Source organism: Sapajus apella, unplaced genomic scaffold (assembly GCF_009761245.1).
Source record: "Sapajus apella isolate SASKATOON/1434 unplaced genomic scaffold, GSC_monkey_1.0 scaffold6, whole genome shotgun sequence".
NCBI classification, from domain to species: Eukaryota; Metazoa; Chordata; class Mammalia; order Primates; family Cebidae; genus Sapajus; species Sapajus apella.
In genome coordinates this window covers 74662768-74676847 of record NW_022436946.1, presented here as the reverse complement: position 1 = coordinate 74676847, position 14080 = coordinate 74662768, and the positions used below count along the sequence as shown (strand labels likewise).

At 38.3% G+C, this 14080-nt stretch overlaps 1 protein-coding gene across 1 annotated transcript in view; it reads left to right on the top strand.

The window, feature by feature from the left end:
- The window catches only part of CD109 (CD109 molecule), a 140020-nt gene that overhangs the window by 57049 nt on the left and 68891 nt on the right, over positions 1-14080 (top strand). The window contains exons 6-7 of the mRNA XM_032275500.1: positions 4970-5009; positions 7213-7297. Coding sequence (XP_032131391.1) covers positions 4970-5009; positions 7213-7297 — 125 coding nt within the window. The remainder of the gene's footprint in view (positions 1-4969; positions 5010-7212; positions 7298-14080) is intronic.

The window sequence follows — 14080 nt, the reverse complement described above, 5'->3', positions numbered from 1 at the left end:
GATGGGTTATGAGTTACAAAACCAGTTTTTGGAAACCTCCTTTGCAAGTCCTGCCTGGTAATCTTTAACCTGTGGAATGTGGATATAGTTGACATCTGTTTTCTTGGGGGCCAAAGGCGAAACTGAATCTGAAATAGTTCCCTTTTAACGTCCCACTAAGTGCAGATTTAATAAATTCAGTGCCTTTCTTAATATTGAGTAAAAGGTACATCCAGACACTGGAGTGTGGAGAGCACTGCTAAAGCAAACTACTAGGAAATTGAAATGATCATAAACGAACATAATGTACAAACAGAAATAGTCCAACCAGCACCTTTGTTTTGTTTCTGGCATTGCTTTTAAGTCCAGAAGCAAGAGTTGAAAGAAACTGACCTGCTTTAAAATATATTTTTAATTGTCATGTGATATGCTATATTTCTTCAAATTTGTTAAAAATGGAAATTTTTCAAGAGTTGAATGGCATCATGGTTAGGGAAGAAAAATTCTGTAACTGGAATAGATGGTTTCAGTAATTCACGTCTCTAATTTGTACTCTAGTCATAGCACACTTCTTAAAAGCCTGGTAAAAATAATGTGTTTTCTCTTTCCCCCTTCATTTGACTAATTTCTGTAACATACACCCTCATAATGAATTATTGACTGAGGGACAAGAGGTAGAAAAATTACAGAGATTGCTAAGAATATCTACTGATTCTTATTTTCTACTCCTGCTTTAGAAGCTGTTTAGAAAATCTAATCAAGCCAAGGTTACATCCAGTAGAAACAGAGAGTAAATGCATGTACTTCAGAGCAGGTTTTTAAAAGAGAGCTTTCCCCATGGAACAGTGACCATATTGGGGAAAGAAGAGCTCAGAAGACATGAGTTATGCCTTCTGTTGCCTGGGAGGTGTTTGCTTGGAGGACACGCTGCTCAAGTATTTGAGCCTTCACGTTAGCCTTTTCCCAGTTGTTGGCAGGGTGAATGAGCATAAACTGTATTTGATGAGCTGTAATGAAGACAAATACTCATTTTTAAGCAGATAAATTTTTTTTGAAACTGAAGGAAAATGGTTTAATAAGAGAAACTTGTACTTCCTATGAAAGGATTAGAGTTTTTTTGCTCCATGCTTTTAGTAAAGTTTAGTCAAATTTAGTTTAGTTCAACTAGAACTAACATAGAACAATTTAGAAATACATTTTATTCCTTTTTTTAAACTAGAGAGTAGCAAACCTTGGCAGAAAAACCAAATGCAGCCTGACACCCATTTTGTAAATAAAGGTTTATTGGAACATAGTCGTGCTCGTTTGTTTACAAATTGTCTCTGGCTACACTTGCACTGTAACAGCATTGTTAAGTAGTTGACAGAGACCATATGGCCTGCAAAGCCTAAAATATTTACTATCCTGCTCTTTACAGGAAAAGTTTGCAGATCCCTGTTCCAGATTAATGAAAGTACTCAGTATCAGTGCTTTTGTGGTTACATATGGCATAAACGGCTGTTAATTCTCTGAATTATTATTAATTTTAAATATGTCAGTGTCTTCTGTACTTGATTATTTTGTAAAAATAACTGAATTAATTCTGAAAATTGGTATGGCCTGATTGCCCAATGGAGAATATGTTGGACATTACAAAACTCATTTCTGCTTTTCAAATCCCGTGGACAGTAAAATAATTTATTTGTTGATTTGCATTTTACCACTTACAAGCATCTTCAGAAGACATGGTGTAGTACAAAGCACACCGTCAGCACTCACTTACCAAATGCTTTCTGGATTTTTTGGAACAATTTAAAATGTCAGTGCTTTTCTTCCTTTGTGTTCTTCAGTTTTCTGTGATGGCTGGATGGTTCCACTGCTTGGCATTCATGTTGCTTCCAAGTAAAGGGCAGAGACTTAAGGTTACCCTATGGGTCATTTGCCTCATCAGGGTAGTTTGATCCTTCTCAAGAGAAGATTAGTTTAATGTGTTGCAGGAGATGCTGCCTGATAACTGAGGCTGTTCTGGTGAGCACTGTAAGAACCAGACTGGGGACAAGAATTGATTTGTTTATTGATTTATACTTACGTTTATTCAACAAATGTTGAAGACATGATTTACTAGGGGCTGTGCTCTCAAGGATTTCATAGTCTCTTACAAGAGATGGACACAAGGCAAGTAATTATCATATGTTGTGTTAGGTAAGATGATTGAGTTATAGGCAGGATATTATAGGAGAGAAGGGGCATCTAACTTACCATGGGGAGAGGGCAATCAAGGAAAGCTTCTTGAAAGAGGCTAAATCCAGAATAATAAATCCAGGACATTCTGTCAAAAATTCAGGTGGAGATGTCTGTCAGGTGGATTTGAGTCTCAATCTGGGATAGAGATAAGGATTTAGGTGCCTTTATTCCAGAAAGGCAGTTGAAACCCTGAGAGCTGATGAGAGCCTGAAGAGTGGGAAGAGGGCTTAGTATGGAAAGGCCAACATTTAACGATCAGAAAGAGATGCATAAAGGAAACAAGGAAGGGGTCAGAGAGATATTTAAGAGAACCAAGAGAACAAAAGACAAGAGTGCTTAGAGACTGAATGAGGGGAAGGAGACAGTCAATGGAAAGATGGAAAATCCAGGATTGATCAGGGACTGGCAACGCAGGAGGCTGAGGAGAGATGGAATTCATTTCAAATATAATCTAATGTCACTACTTATGTGTTAAACCAATAATGGCCTAGATCTTAATTTTAGGCTGTTGTTTAAAGTAGGCCCAAATAAATAGGTTGATTTCCTATATTTGTAAACGTTCAAAATTTTAATTTAATCAAACACATATTTATTCAGCACTTATTTTGTACTAGGTGCTATGAGAGTTTTGCACCTCAAGGGGTAAACTATGAAGGATACAAAGATGATCACAAAGTGAAGTAGTAATATTTAAGCTAAGCCCTGGAAAATGGGGAGGAATGGAAGTACATGTAAGTCAAGAATAGAATAGGCAACAGTTAGAGCAAAAGCACAGTGCATGAAACTCCAGGACAGCTGTCAGTCTTGAATTTTTGTTCTTGACTATGTCTGTCTCCACCACTGGACTCTCTAATGCCGAGGACTGTAATTCATAGAGCCTCACATGGTGTTTTGTATTGTGTATTTATTTAATTAATGTTTGCTATATGAATGAAACCTGATGAACACAAACATTGTAATTGTTACTTATTCCATAGCCTTGCCTGTGCTGGCGTCAGTAATAAAGCAAAAACTAACTTAAAGACTAGCATTTCTGTGTTCATCAGTAAAACAGGTAATAGGTAAATTACCTTCTTGATTTGACGTTTGAGAATGACACGTTAGAACTTATAAATGAATCAAGTTTATGTAATTTATAATGTTACTATATTAAAAAAAAACAATTTGAGATAGAAGTCACAAATATGAAGTTCCTTAAGACTTTGATCAAAACAACAGAATTTCTTTGAGATTTTCTTTAAAAAATTTTTTTATTTTTCAACAACAGCTAACCAAAGATGGGATCTTCTTTACATGATAATGTTGAAGTCAATTTATACATGATTTATTTGTTAGTATGTTAATGGTTATATTTGTTTTATATTTTGAAGTGAACTATAGCCTTCTTTTAGGATTAAAAAATAACCTCGGCCGGGCGCGGTGGCTCACGCCTGTAATCCCAGCACTTTGGGAGGCCGAGGCGGGTGGATCACGAGGTCAAGAGATCGAGACCATCCTGGTCAACATAGTGAAACCCCGTCTCTACTAAAAAAAAAAAAAAAAAATACAAAAAACAAAAACAAACAAAAAAAAAATAACCTCTTGGTGTACAGATGTTTTTGATTAACCAAGGGTACTTGTTCAAAAAAGCTAATATTTTATAGCCGCACCTCTGTGTTTGATTTGATAAATTTGGGAATTAAATTTACAGTACAAATTTCATTAGTGGAATTACATAGTCAATTTGGAGAGATTCATTTAATGTGCTACCTTGATTTAGAATGAACATTTAGAAATATAAAGAATTGACTGGGCATGGTGGCTCACGCCTGTAATCCTAGAACTTTGAAAGGCCGAGGTGTGCAGTTTGCTTGTGCTCAGGAGTTTGAGACCAGCCTGGGTAAAAGAGACATGGCAAACATGGCAAAACCTCGTCTCTACTACAAATACAAAACAAACAAACAAACAAAAAATTAGCCGGGCATGGTGGCTCACGCCTGTAGTCCCAGAGAGTTGGTGGCCTGAGGCAGGAGGATTGCTTGAGCCCAGGAGGTTGAGGCTGCAGTGAGCTGTGTTTGTGCCACTGCACTCCAGCCTGGGTGACAAAGTGATACCCTGTCTCAAAAAACAAAAGAAACAAAAAAAGAAGAAATATGAAGAGTTAGATAAATGATACAATAATAGCCTACATTTTCTTGTTGATTGTCAAAAAGGAAATAATTAACAGTATCTATTATAACCACACAGGTTGTATTGATTTAAGGATTACAGTAGGAAATAATTCAAGGAATTGGAAAGGTGAAGGATGTTGCTCTATGAAGATTTTGTATCCTTAATTATTTATAAGTATTTGAGTTATGTGTGACTTCTTTTTCTCCATTATTTTTTGATAATGGTATCCAAAACAAATCTGAAGTTATTTGTTAGTTTGACCTGTGTTATCCTTGCTTCTTAAATTCCTGAATTATCTATTTTAATCTGATTCTTATTTCACAAATCATGGAAGTCAGATTAAGCAGTTTGTTTAAATGACCTCCAATGAGTTATAGAGATAGGTCACCTTTCTATGCTAACGAGTTGGCAAGAAAAATTCATGAAATTTTACAGGCTTCCTGTTGCAGTTGACCACAAATACACTTCCATAAATGAAAATAAACAGGTTTGTTCATTGCATCATTATAAATGTAATTTTAAGATTAATTTTCTAAATCATTTTTTCCAAGTAAGCAAGCAAGAAAAATAAATAAGATCTCATATATTTTCTTGTCTTTTTTCCCCTGCCCTACAGGACCAGACATATTACCAATCATTTCAGGTTTCAGAATATGGTAAGAGTTCCTCAATTTATTTTGGAAGAAAAAAACATTTGTTACTTTCAGGAGAGACTAGAGAAATGTTTAAGGATTGTGTTATTTGAAGTAAAAATCCCAATGGAGTTAAAATTTTGGTGTTTTTAATAGGCCTAAATGTATTTTTTTCTTCTGTAAAAATTCTAAAATCTCATTTTATAGAAAAAAGTAAAAAAAAAATCACCTATAGTTGTATTACGCTAGTCTTTTTCTTATGCACAACACAATCTATTTTTCTACTTTGTCATGATCATAAAATATTTAAAATGTTGTGCTTAAAAATACTTAAATTATCTTCCACAGTTTTCATTTGATTGGCTTTTGTAAAGACAGCCTGTTGAACTCAGGTAAATCCTCTTCTTGTAGGTGCCATACTTATAATATCACAGTTAGAAACGCATAGATTAAAACATGGGACTCAGCTATTTTGTTGGTGAATGGAGAGGAATGACAGATGAGAGTGAAAGCATAGGATCTTAGTATTAGCTATAATTTGAATAGTTATTTTGAGGTTACACATGCAGTTTTTCATTTGATTTGAGCTCTCTTTGAGCTCGGGTTTTATTTAGGCAGTAGAAATGACAATATCCAGATAGTAGTACCTCCGGTTCTGTGGGCCATATGTCTCTGTCATTACTACGCAGCTTTGCCTTGGTAGCGGCAGCAGCCAAAGATAGTATGTACATGAATGTATCTGTGCTGCAATAAACCTTATTTTATGGGCATGAAAATTTGAATTTCATATAATTTTCATATGTCATGAATATTATTCTTCTTTTGATTTTTTTCCAACCAGTTAAAAATTGTAAAAAATGTTCTTAGTTCATGCTGGTCATCGTTTACTGAACTCTGATCTGTAACTGTGCTCCCCAGTATGGGGGCCACTTGCCATGTGTGGCAGTTGAGCACTTCAAATGTGGCTAGTCCAAATGGAGACACCAGATGTTAAAGACTTAGTATAAGAAAAAAGAAAGAAAAATAGTTCGTTAATTACCATTTGTTATTTTGATTATTTATTGAAACAATAATATTTTAGATATATGGGGTTAAATAAAATATAGAAATTAATTTCATCTGCTTATTTTTACTTTTAAAATTTGGGTACTAGAAACGAAAAATTACACACGTGGCTCACATTTTATTTCTTTTAGACAGCCCTGATCTAGAAGAATAAATCACAGGGGACCAACATTTTATAGGCTATCTTCATATCCCATTGTGGTGATATGCTGGGTGGTCGTATGTTGTTGAATAAGGTATAGTGGAGGTGGGGAACTGATTACAAACCTATAATGTTTGAGGAAGAGGCATTTTGATTTCCTTAGTGGTGAGGGTTGGGGGGGTCAAGTTGGCTCACATGACTTTTTTGGTCTCCTCTGTCCTAGACTGGTCTAGAGTCTAGCAGTGTCTTGGCATATTCAGGGCCATTAGCCATGATTGGAGCTGAAGGTCTGCCCTATATTGTCACCCCTTTCGGTATTTTGATACTTCTCTTATGTTAATTGAATGGTGAGGTGCCTTGTTATGTGAGTAACCTATTTCTTTGGTCAGAGAACTATAGAAAAAAAGTTTTATAGATTGGAAAGAAACACACATTTTTTACTCTGGTAGAATGCTTTATATCAATTATAGTATTAATACTTTCAAAATAGTTTATACCTTAATTATTATTATTATTTTTTGAGATAGAGTCTCACTGTGTTGCTCAGGCCAGAGTGCAGTGGCACAATCTTGGATCAATGCAACCTCTGCCTCCTGGGTTCAAGTGATTCTCCTGCCTCAGGCTCCCAAGTAGCTGGGATTACAGGTGTGTGCCACCATGCCCAGCTAAGTTTTGTATGTTTAGTAGAGACAGGGTTTCACCATGTTGGCCAGGCTAGCCTTAACTCCTGACCTCAGGTGATCCACCTGCTTCAAGCTCCTAGAGTGCTAGGAGGCATGAGCCACTGCTCCCAGCCTCATACCTTAATTATATAAAGCTAACCAAACTAGGGATTTCTAGCTTTGGGTAAAACAAAGGGCTTTTCATCTGTGTTAACATGTATTTGGATTCTAATGAATTTAAGTTCAAATAGTACAAATTATCAACTCCATCAGAACAAATTTATTTTTCATTTTGTTCAGTGGAAGATGATAATGAAGTAGATTTTTAAAAAGATTTACCCTTGCTTTTGTTTTCCAGTATTACCAAAGTTTGACGTGGCTTTGCAGACACCGTTATATTGTTCTATGAATTCTAAGCATTTAAATGGTACCGTCACGGCAAAGTAAGTGTCATTTTTCTTTTGATATAATTCAAAACCATTGTCAAACTGTATGACTAAAAGCTGATTATATCCTCCAGAATATTAGGGCAATTTTTGCTTATTAAAATACCTTAGTGGACAGGAAACAACTATTTATAATAAATAATTAAGCATGGGACAGATCTCTGCATCCATTGCTCTGCTTCCAAGCTGACCCAGTCGTAAAATATTTCCCATAGACTAGTGTCTGTCTTAGACTTATTAAGGGATTTACATTATAGATAGCACTCGGGTTTTTTTTTCAGATGACATGGAATTGAGGTAACTTATCTTTTCTTAAATTCTATTTTTTTCCCATTGATAATGGAGGTAGAGCTCTTGAGGGAGAGAATTGGTTGCCTTATTGCAATTAACAAATGAGTAAATAATCCACATTTATCCTTTATATCATGTGTACACAGAGACTTCCAACCCACGTTATGGAACAGGTCTATGGTGGCTGTCATGATTTTGAGTCACTAGCTTGAACAACACATAGCGTTTTGTTTTGCTGAGGCAAAAAACATTGTCAGAGTTCCAGACTAATGGTTCTCTAAAGTGCAGGCTGGGATTGCCCTCAAGTAATTCAAGGACTGGTCTCCTGTAGCTTTTATTTTTGTTGTGTGAGTATCTGTGCTTTGGTTTCTTTTGGTTTCTCAAATATATTTAGTTTCTTAAATATATTTAGAATTTACTTCTAAAAGCTAATAAAAGCTGGACCTCACCTCTCTGCCATCTTCTCACTATATTCCTCGCCTTGTGAGGGTTTGTGGCCATGGCATGTCAAAGGATGGGCAGCAGAGAATCTCCTGGCAGAAGCATCACCATAGACCAAAATGTTCTGAGGACTCCTATTTTAGACTCTGGCAAAAAAATTATAGGAAACCCATGTAACATAAAGGCAAAACGTGTCTACAATTTGTATCAAGTTAGATTTCAACTAACAGCTAACTTTCAATATGCATTGGGTACCGTGAATGGATTAATGGTTTAGACAATGCGTAAATGTCTGCATTTCCCATAATTATCATACAGTACTTGATCTTAGCTGAAGGTTAAGCATTCTGGGTTTCATTTTGAGTTCTTTTACTAATGCTCATGAAAGTTAGTGGGTACAAATCCACACAGACATTGTGTGGGACCTGCCCAGTCTACGTCCACATGGATTGGGCTGAGTCTGGCTGTCATCTTTTGTTCTGTTTTTGGTTTTGAGGTGTGCCAGTGATTTAACACACTAAGTTAAAGCAGTGGTTGTTAAACTTTGGTGACTCTCCAGAAAAATTTACATGTAATTTTAGGGGGTGATGGGTTTCCCTGAAGCCTTACTATGGACACCCTCCTCCCTAGCCTGGTGGGAGCACTTGTTTCATCATGGTTCTCATGGTTGAGCCTCTTGGAGACCCTCATGGTTGCTAATAACATAACAATTGTGATGGCCTCGTGACGTTTCTTTAGTGTTCACCGTGCTGTATTCTTATCATTTTTCTTAGTATGTGCATCAGTTGAGGTTCAACCAGGGAAGGACAGCCAGTGGTAGATTTATATATTCCAGGGTGGCGCAGATCTCCTGCGTGATTCAGAGAAATGGCCACCATGTGGCTGAGGCGTCTCTCCCCAGGGGGCTGTGAGTAAATGATGAACATCACATCTTCACCCTAGCTGTCCTGAGTTCTGGGCCTACCAGTACAGTTCCAAGAGAGTCTGTTGTTGCCTCCAAGGTGTAGAATCAGACTGAAAATATCATTTACAAGTTTGCAACGGATTTAAGAAAGCTCTTTGACCAGCAGGAAGTCTTTTATCAGTCTATACAACTTGGCGTGCACATACTGGCATGTACTATTCTATAAATAGTGCTCCAGAAAAGGTAGGCCCTCCTCATCATCCTGACTGTGCCTGTCATGATGAAAGCAACACCTCTTTTTCCTTCAGAAGCGAATTCCTCCACTTGGGCCTTGGACACCGTCTCCTGAATCAGGAGAATCACAATCCTGCTTCCTCTTTTACCTGTGTCTTGATTTCTTCCATTTGGTATCTTTAACCTTTTGTTCTTTGGTAGGATCTTCACTCTGTGTTTAGTCGTTTGTGTTATTAAAAGAAACAAACCCTTCCTTACCTCCACGCCGCCTTCCAGCTGCTGCCCCATCTCTCACCTCGTCTTCACAGCCAGTTAGAATTTCATTTCCACTTCTTCATATTCTGTTCATTCTTCATTCACCTGCAATCAGCCTGTCACCTTCACCATGCCATTGAAATTGCTTTCACCATGGTTGCAAAGACATCTTGCTTAATCTTGTGTGTAGATTTTAAGGTTTTTTTTTTAGTTTTTTTTTTTTTTTACAACTTTTTCTTTGCAGCTTATGACATTGTTGTCCACTCTCATTTATTTTCCGGTTTTCCTTCTTTCTCTTTGGCTACTCCTTTGAGACTCTTGCAGGTAACTCCCTCTGTCCATCTTTAAAAGTTCTTGTTTCAAGGCTGGTGCAATGGCTCATTCCTGCAATCCCAGTGCTTTGAGAGGCTGAGGTGGGAGGATTACTTGAGGCCAGGACTTTGATACCAGCCTGGGCATCATAGTGAGACCCTGTCTCTAAAAAAAAAAAAAAAAAAAAAAAATAGCTGAGCATGGTAGTGGACGTTTGTGGTCCAAGCTACTCATGACGCTGAGGCAGGAAGATCACTTGACGCTGCAAGAGCTTTGATTGTGCCACTGCACTCCAGTCTGGGCAATAAAGCAAGACCCAATTTCTTTTTTTTTTCCTAAAAAAATGAAGAATAAGAAAAGTTCTTTCTTAGAGCTCTACTTTGGTTCTCTTCTTTCTCTATACATTACTCAGATTTTTTTTCCTCCATGCCTAGGTCTTCTGCTACTGCTTATAACTGATGATATCACATCTCCAGCCGCACATTTCTTTCTTGGGGTTCAGACACTGCTATGTCACTGCCTGCTAGACATTTCTCACAGGTGCTTTTATTTATTTCCCTCCTCCTCCTCCTTCTACTTCTTCTTCTTCCCTCTTCCTTCTTTCTTCCTTCTTCTCCTTCCTCTCCTCCTGCTTCTTCTTTCTTCCTCCTTCCTCCTCCTCCTTCCTCCCTTCTCTATCCTCTTCCTCCTCCTTCTTCTTCTTTCTTCCTTCCTCCTCCTCCTCCTCCTCTTCCTCGTTCTCTTTTTTGGTAGGTCCCTATAGAAGATCCCACAGGTACTTTAAAGCAAACAAATAATCTTTCCCCAAACCTGATTGTTCTCTTATATCTCTCTTGGTAGACTGTACCACCTTTGGGTTAGCTTCCCATCAGCTGCATTCTCCCCATTCCCTCAATCCCCATAGCCGATCACCATCCACAGCTTTTGATTCTAGCTCCTTACTCTCTCTCAAATCCATCCATTTTTCTCCGTAGCCACTTCCTTGATTCAGGCCAGCATCATCTCTCCCTCCTCACCTACTGTTGCAGTTTCTTAAATGTTTTTCCTGACTCAGGCTTTACCTCGTCCAATCTTTTCTGGGCGTGCTATCAAGTTTCTTGTTTCTCTTACTGAAAGGCAAATTTGATTTTATCACTCTTTTTGTGTGAAAACTTTCAGACTATTGCCTTGAGAGTGAAGTTCAGATTCTTTAGTTTATCTTGCAGGGCTCTTTTCTGGATTCATGTCTTTTGAAACATTCCACCTTTCTCTACTCCGGCCCATTCTCTACTGTCCCAAACTCTGCTCTCAAATTTTACTTTAGCTTCTAAAAATTCAAAACACTTTTTTCTGACCAGTATGCCATTACATAGGCTATTTCAAGACTTACTACTTGCCTTCAACGCTTTTTATGCCCCTCATAACACTAGTCACATGGTGCTGCTATTTGCTCGTCTACCTTTCTGAAGGTGGCTCTGTGACTTGTGCACTGCTGCAACTTGGTGCCTACTACAGGGCTAGCCGTGGAGTAGGTATCTAATATGTACCTATTGAAAGAAAAAATAGGCCAGGCACAGTGGCTCATGCCTGTAATTTCAGGACTTTGGGAGGATAAGAAGAGTGGATCACTTGAGGTCAGGAGTTTGAGGCCAGCCTGACCAACATGGCAAAACCCCATCTCTACTAAAAATACAAAAATTAGCCGGGCGTGGTGGCACACTCCCAGCTATTCGGGAGGGTGAGGCATGAGAATTGCTTGAACCTGGGAGGTGGAAGTTACAGTGAGCCGAGATTGCACCATTGCACTCCAGCCTGGGCGATAGAGACTCTGTCTCAAGGAAAAAGGATAGAATAAATAGATAAGCAATATGACCCTTAAGATTTCAGCTCTAAGCTGTATGTAGCACAGCAAAGGTCTTCAAACCAAACCAAAAGTCTAGTATTTGGAGTTCTGTGGATATAGGAAAAAAGAAATTCAGTTTATCTTATTTTCTCATTCAACAATCAACACAGAAGACTTCTGTGACCTCTGGTCATGAAGAATCGGGTAAGGATTTCTCCCCATTGGGTGTCCTGTAGTTCAATTCAAGTCTGACACTATCTACTGGGACACAGCATCAGATCATAGATGACTTGCTCCAAGACTGTCCCCACTTCAGATGCCATCCATAAGTAGTAGGTTGTCACCTATACTTCTGACTGATTGGCTGCAAATTGGAGTTCCCACTAGCTTCTCTTTGGGTTTGACTCATTTGCTGGAGCTGCTCACAGAACTCAGGAAAACACTTTACTAGCTTATTACAAAGGATGTTATGATGGATAGAGATGAAGAGCTGGAAGAGATGCGTAGGGTGAGCCATGTGGGAAGCAACATGGAGCTTCCATGCCGTCTCTGAGCTGTGCACGCTGCCCTCCAGGAACCTCCGTGTTTTCAGCTCTCTGGAAGTTCTCCAAAGCCTCTCCTTTTGGGTTTTTATTTTATGTTTTCTTTTTCTTTTCTTTTCTTTTTTTTTTTCGTTTACCACTGATCGGAAGGCAAGGTATTGCTTTATAAGCTTTTTGTCCCTTTTTGTGCTATGGCTGCTTTCAGAGAAAAAAAATTCCTTGTTTTGTTAATGATACCATCCTAGAATATTTTGATTTGCTTTTTATTATTTATCTATTTATTTATTTATTTTTAAAGTGATGAAGTCTCACTCTCTTGCAGGCTGGAGTGCAGTGGTGCAGTCATAGCTTACTGCATCCCCAAACTCCTGGGCTCAAGCAATCTTCTCACCTCAGCTTCCCAAGTAGCTAGGGCTATAGGTGCGAGCCACCATGCCTGGCTAACTCTTTGTCCTTTATAACTATGGGGGTCTTGTCATTTTCCCCAGGCTGGTCTTGAATTCCTGGCCTCACACAATCCTCCTGCCTTGGTCTCCTCAAATGCTGGGACCACAGGCGTGCTCCACCACTCCCGGCCTGATTTGCTTTTTAAAAATTAGCCAAACTTTTATTTTCTGAATGATTAACTTATCCCAAATGCTTCCAGGTTCTATTAGGACAATAATTGTATCTTTGTTTTATAATTATTATAGCCAGCTTGGTGTTTGGAAAACTAAATCTGCTTCACATTGAAGTCAAAATTAAAAATTTTTGTGTCTGAGAGTACTTTAAATTATATTTGGATTATAAAGATCCATATACTATCATGTGATATAACTCAGTTAAGATACAATATCCTGGCATTCTAATTTTGCTTTTATTTAATCTTTAGCATGATACAAGTAGGATCAGGTTTCAAAGTTCTGGAATGGGTGAATTTGATATTATGGTTGCTAACGGGTTTTTACTAACTTTACTGTTTTTGTTTGGAAGTATGGTGCATTTGAAGGTGGATTTTATTATTTTTTTCTTCTTAGTTTGGAAAATGCTATATTTTAAGTTGAGTTGATCTAGATGAGGGGCTGTTTCTGTGTTCAGTTAATGGATTCAGGAAGCAGCAGTTTATTGCTATGATTTATAGACTGCGGAACAAAATTGACTTCCATCTCTGGCTCACATTTCACAATAGGGATAGAAACAACCCAGGAAATACATTTAAAAAAGGCTTTCTGGCAGTAAAATGTATTGCCTCTTCTTCACATGAAGAGACTTTCCTATCATGAGAGAGGATAAAATTAATACATAGAAAAGTAAAATAGAATGATGTTTGACTCAAAAAGCTATGTTTGGGCCGGGCACACTGGCTTGTGCCTATAATCCCAGCACTTTGGGAGGCCAAGGTGGGTGGATCACTTGAAGTCAGAGATTTAGACGAGTCTGGCTAATATGGTGAAACTCCATTTCTACTGAAAATACAAAAATTACCTGGGTGTGGTGGCAGACACCTGTAATCCCAGCTACTCAGGAGGCTGAGGCAGGAGAATCACTTGAACCCGGGAGGCAGAGGTTGCAGTGAGCCAGGATTGGGCCATTGCACTCTAGCCTGGGCAACAGAGTGAGACTCCTCTGTCTCAAAAAAAAAAAAAAAAAAAAAAAACCCACAAAATTTGCTGGGTCTGGTGGTGTGTGCTTGTCATCCCAGCTATTCGGGAGGCTGAGGCAGGAGAATATCTTGAACCCCGGAGGTGGAGGTTACAGTGAGCTGAGAGGTTGCGTGAGCCACTGCATTCCAGCCTGGGTGACAGAGTGAGACTCTGTCTCAAACACACACACACACACACACACACACACACACACACAAAACAAAACACCAAGTTTGGTACTATGGATTTAAAAAATTATTATTTTAAATTTTTCTGCAAAAAATCAATTTTTGACAGCAATGAGCACATTTGGTGCTCCAGAATCTGTGGTCTAATAAACCTTCCTGGCTAATATCG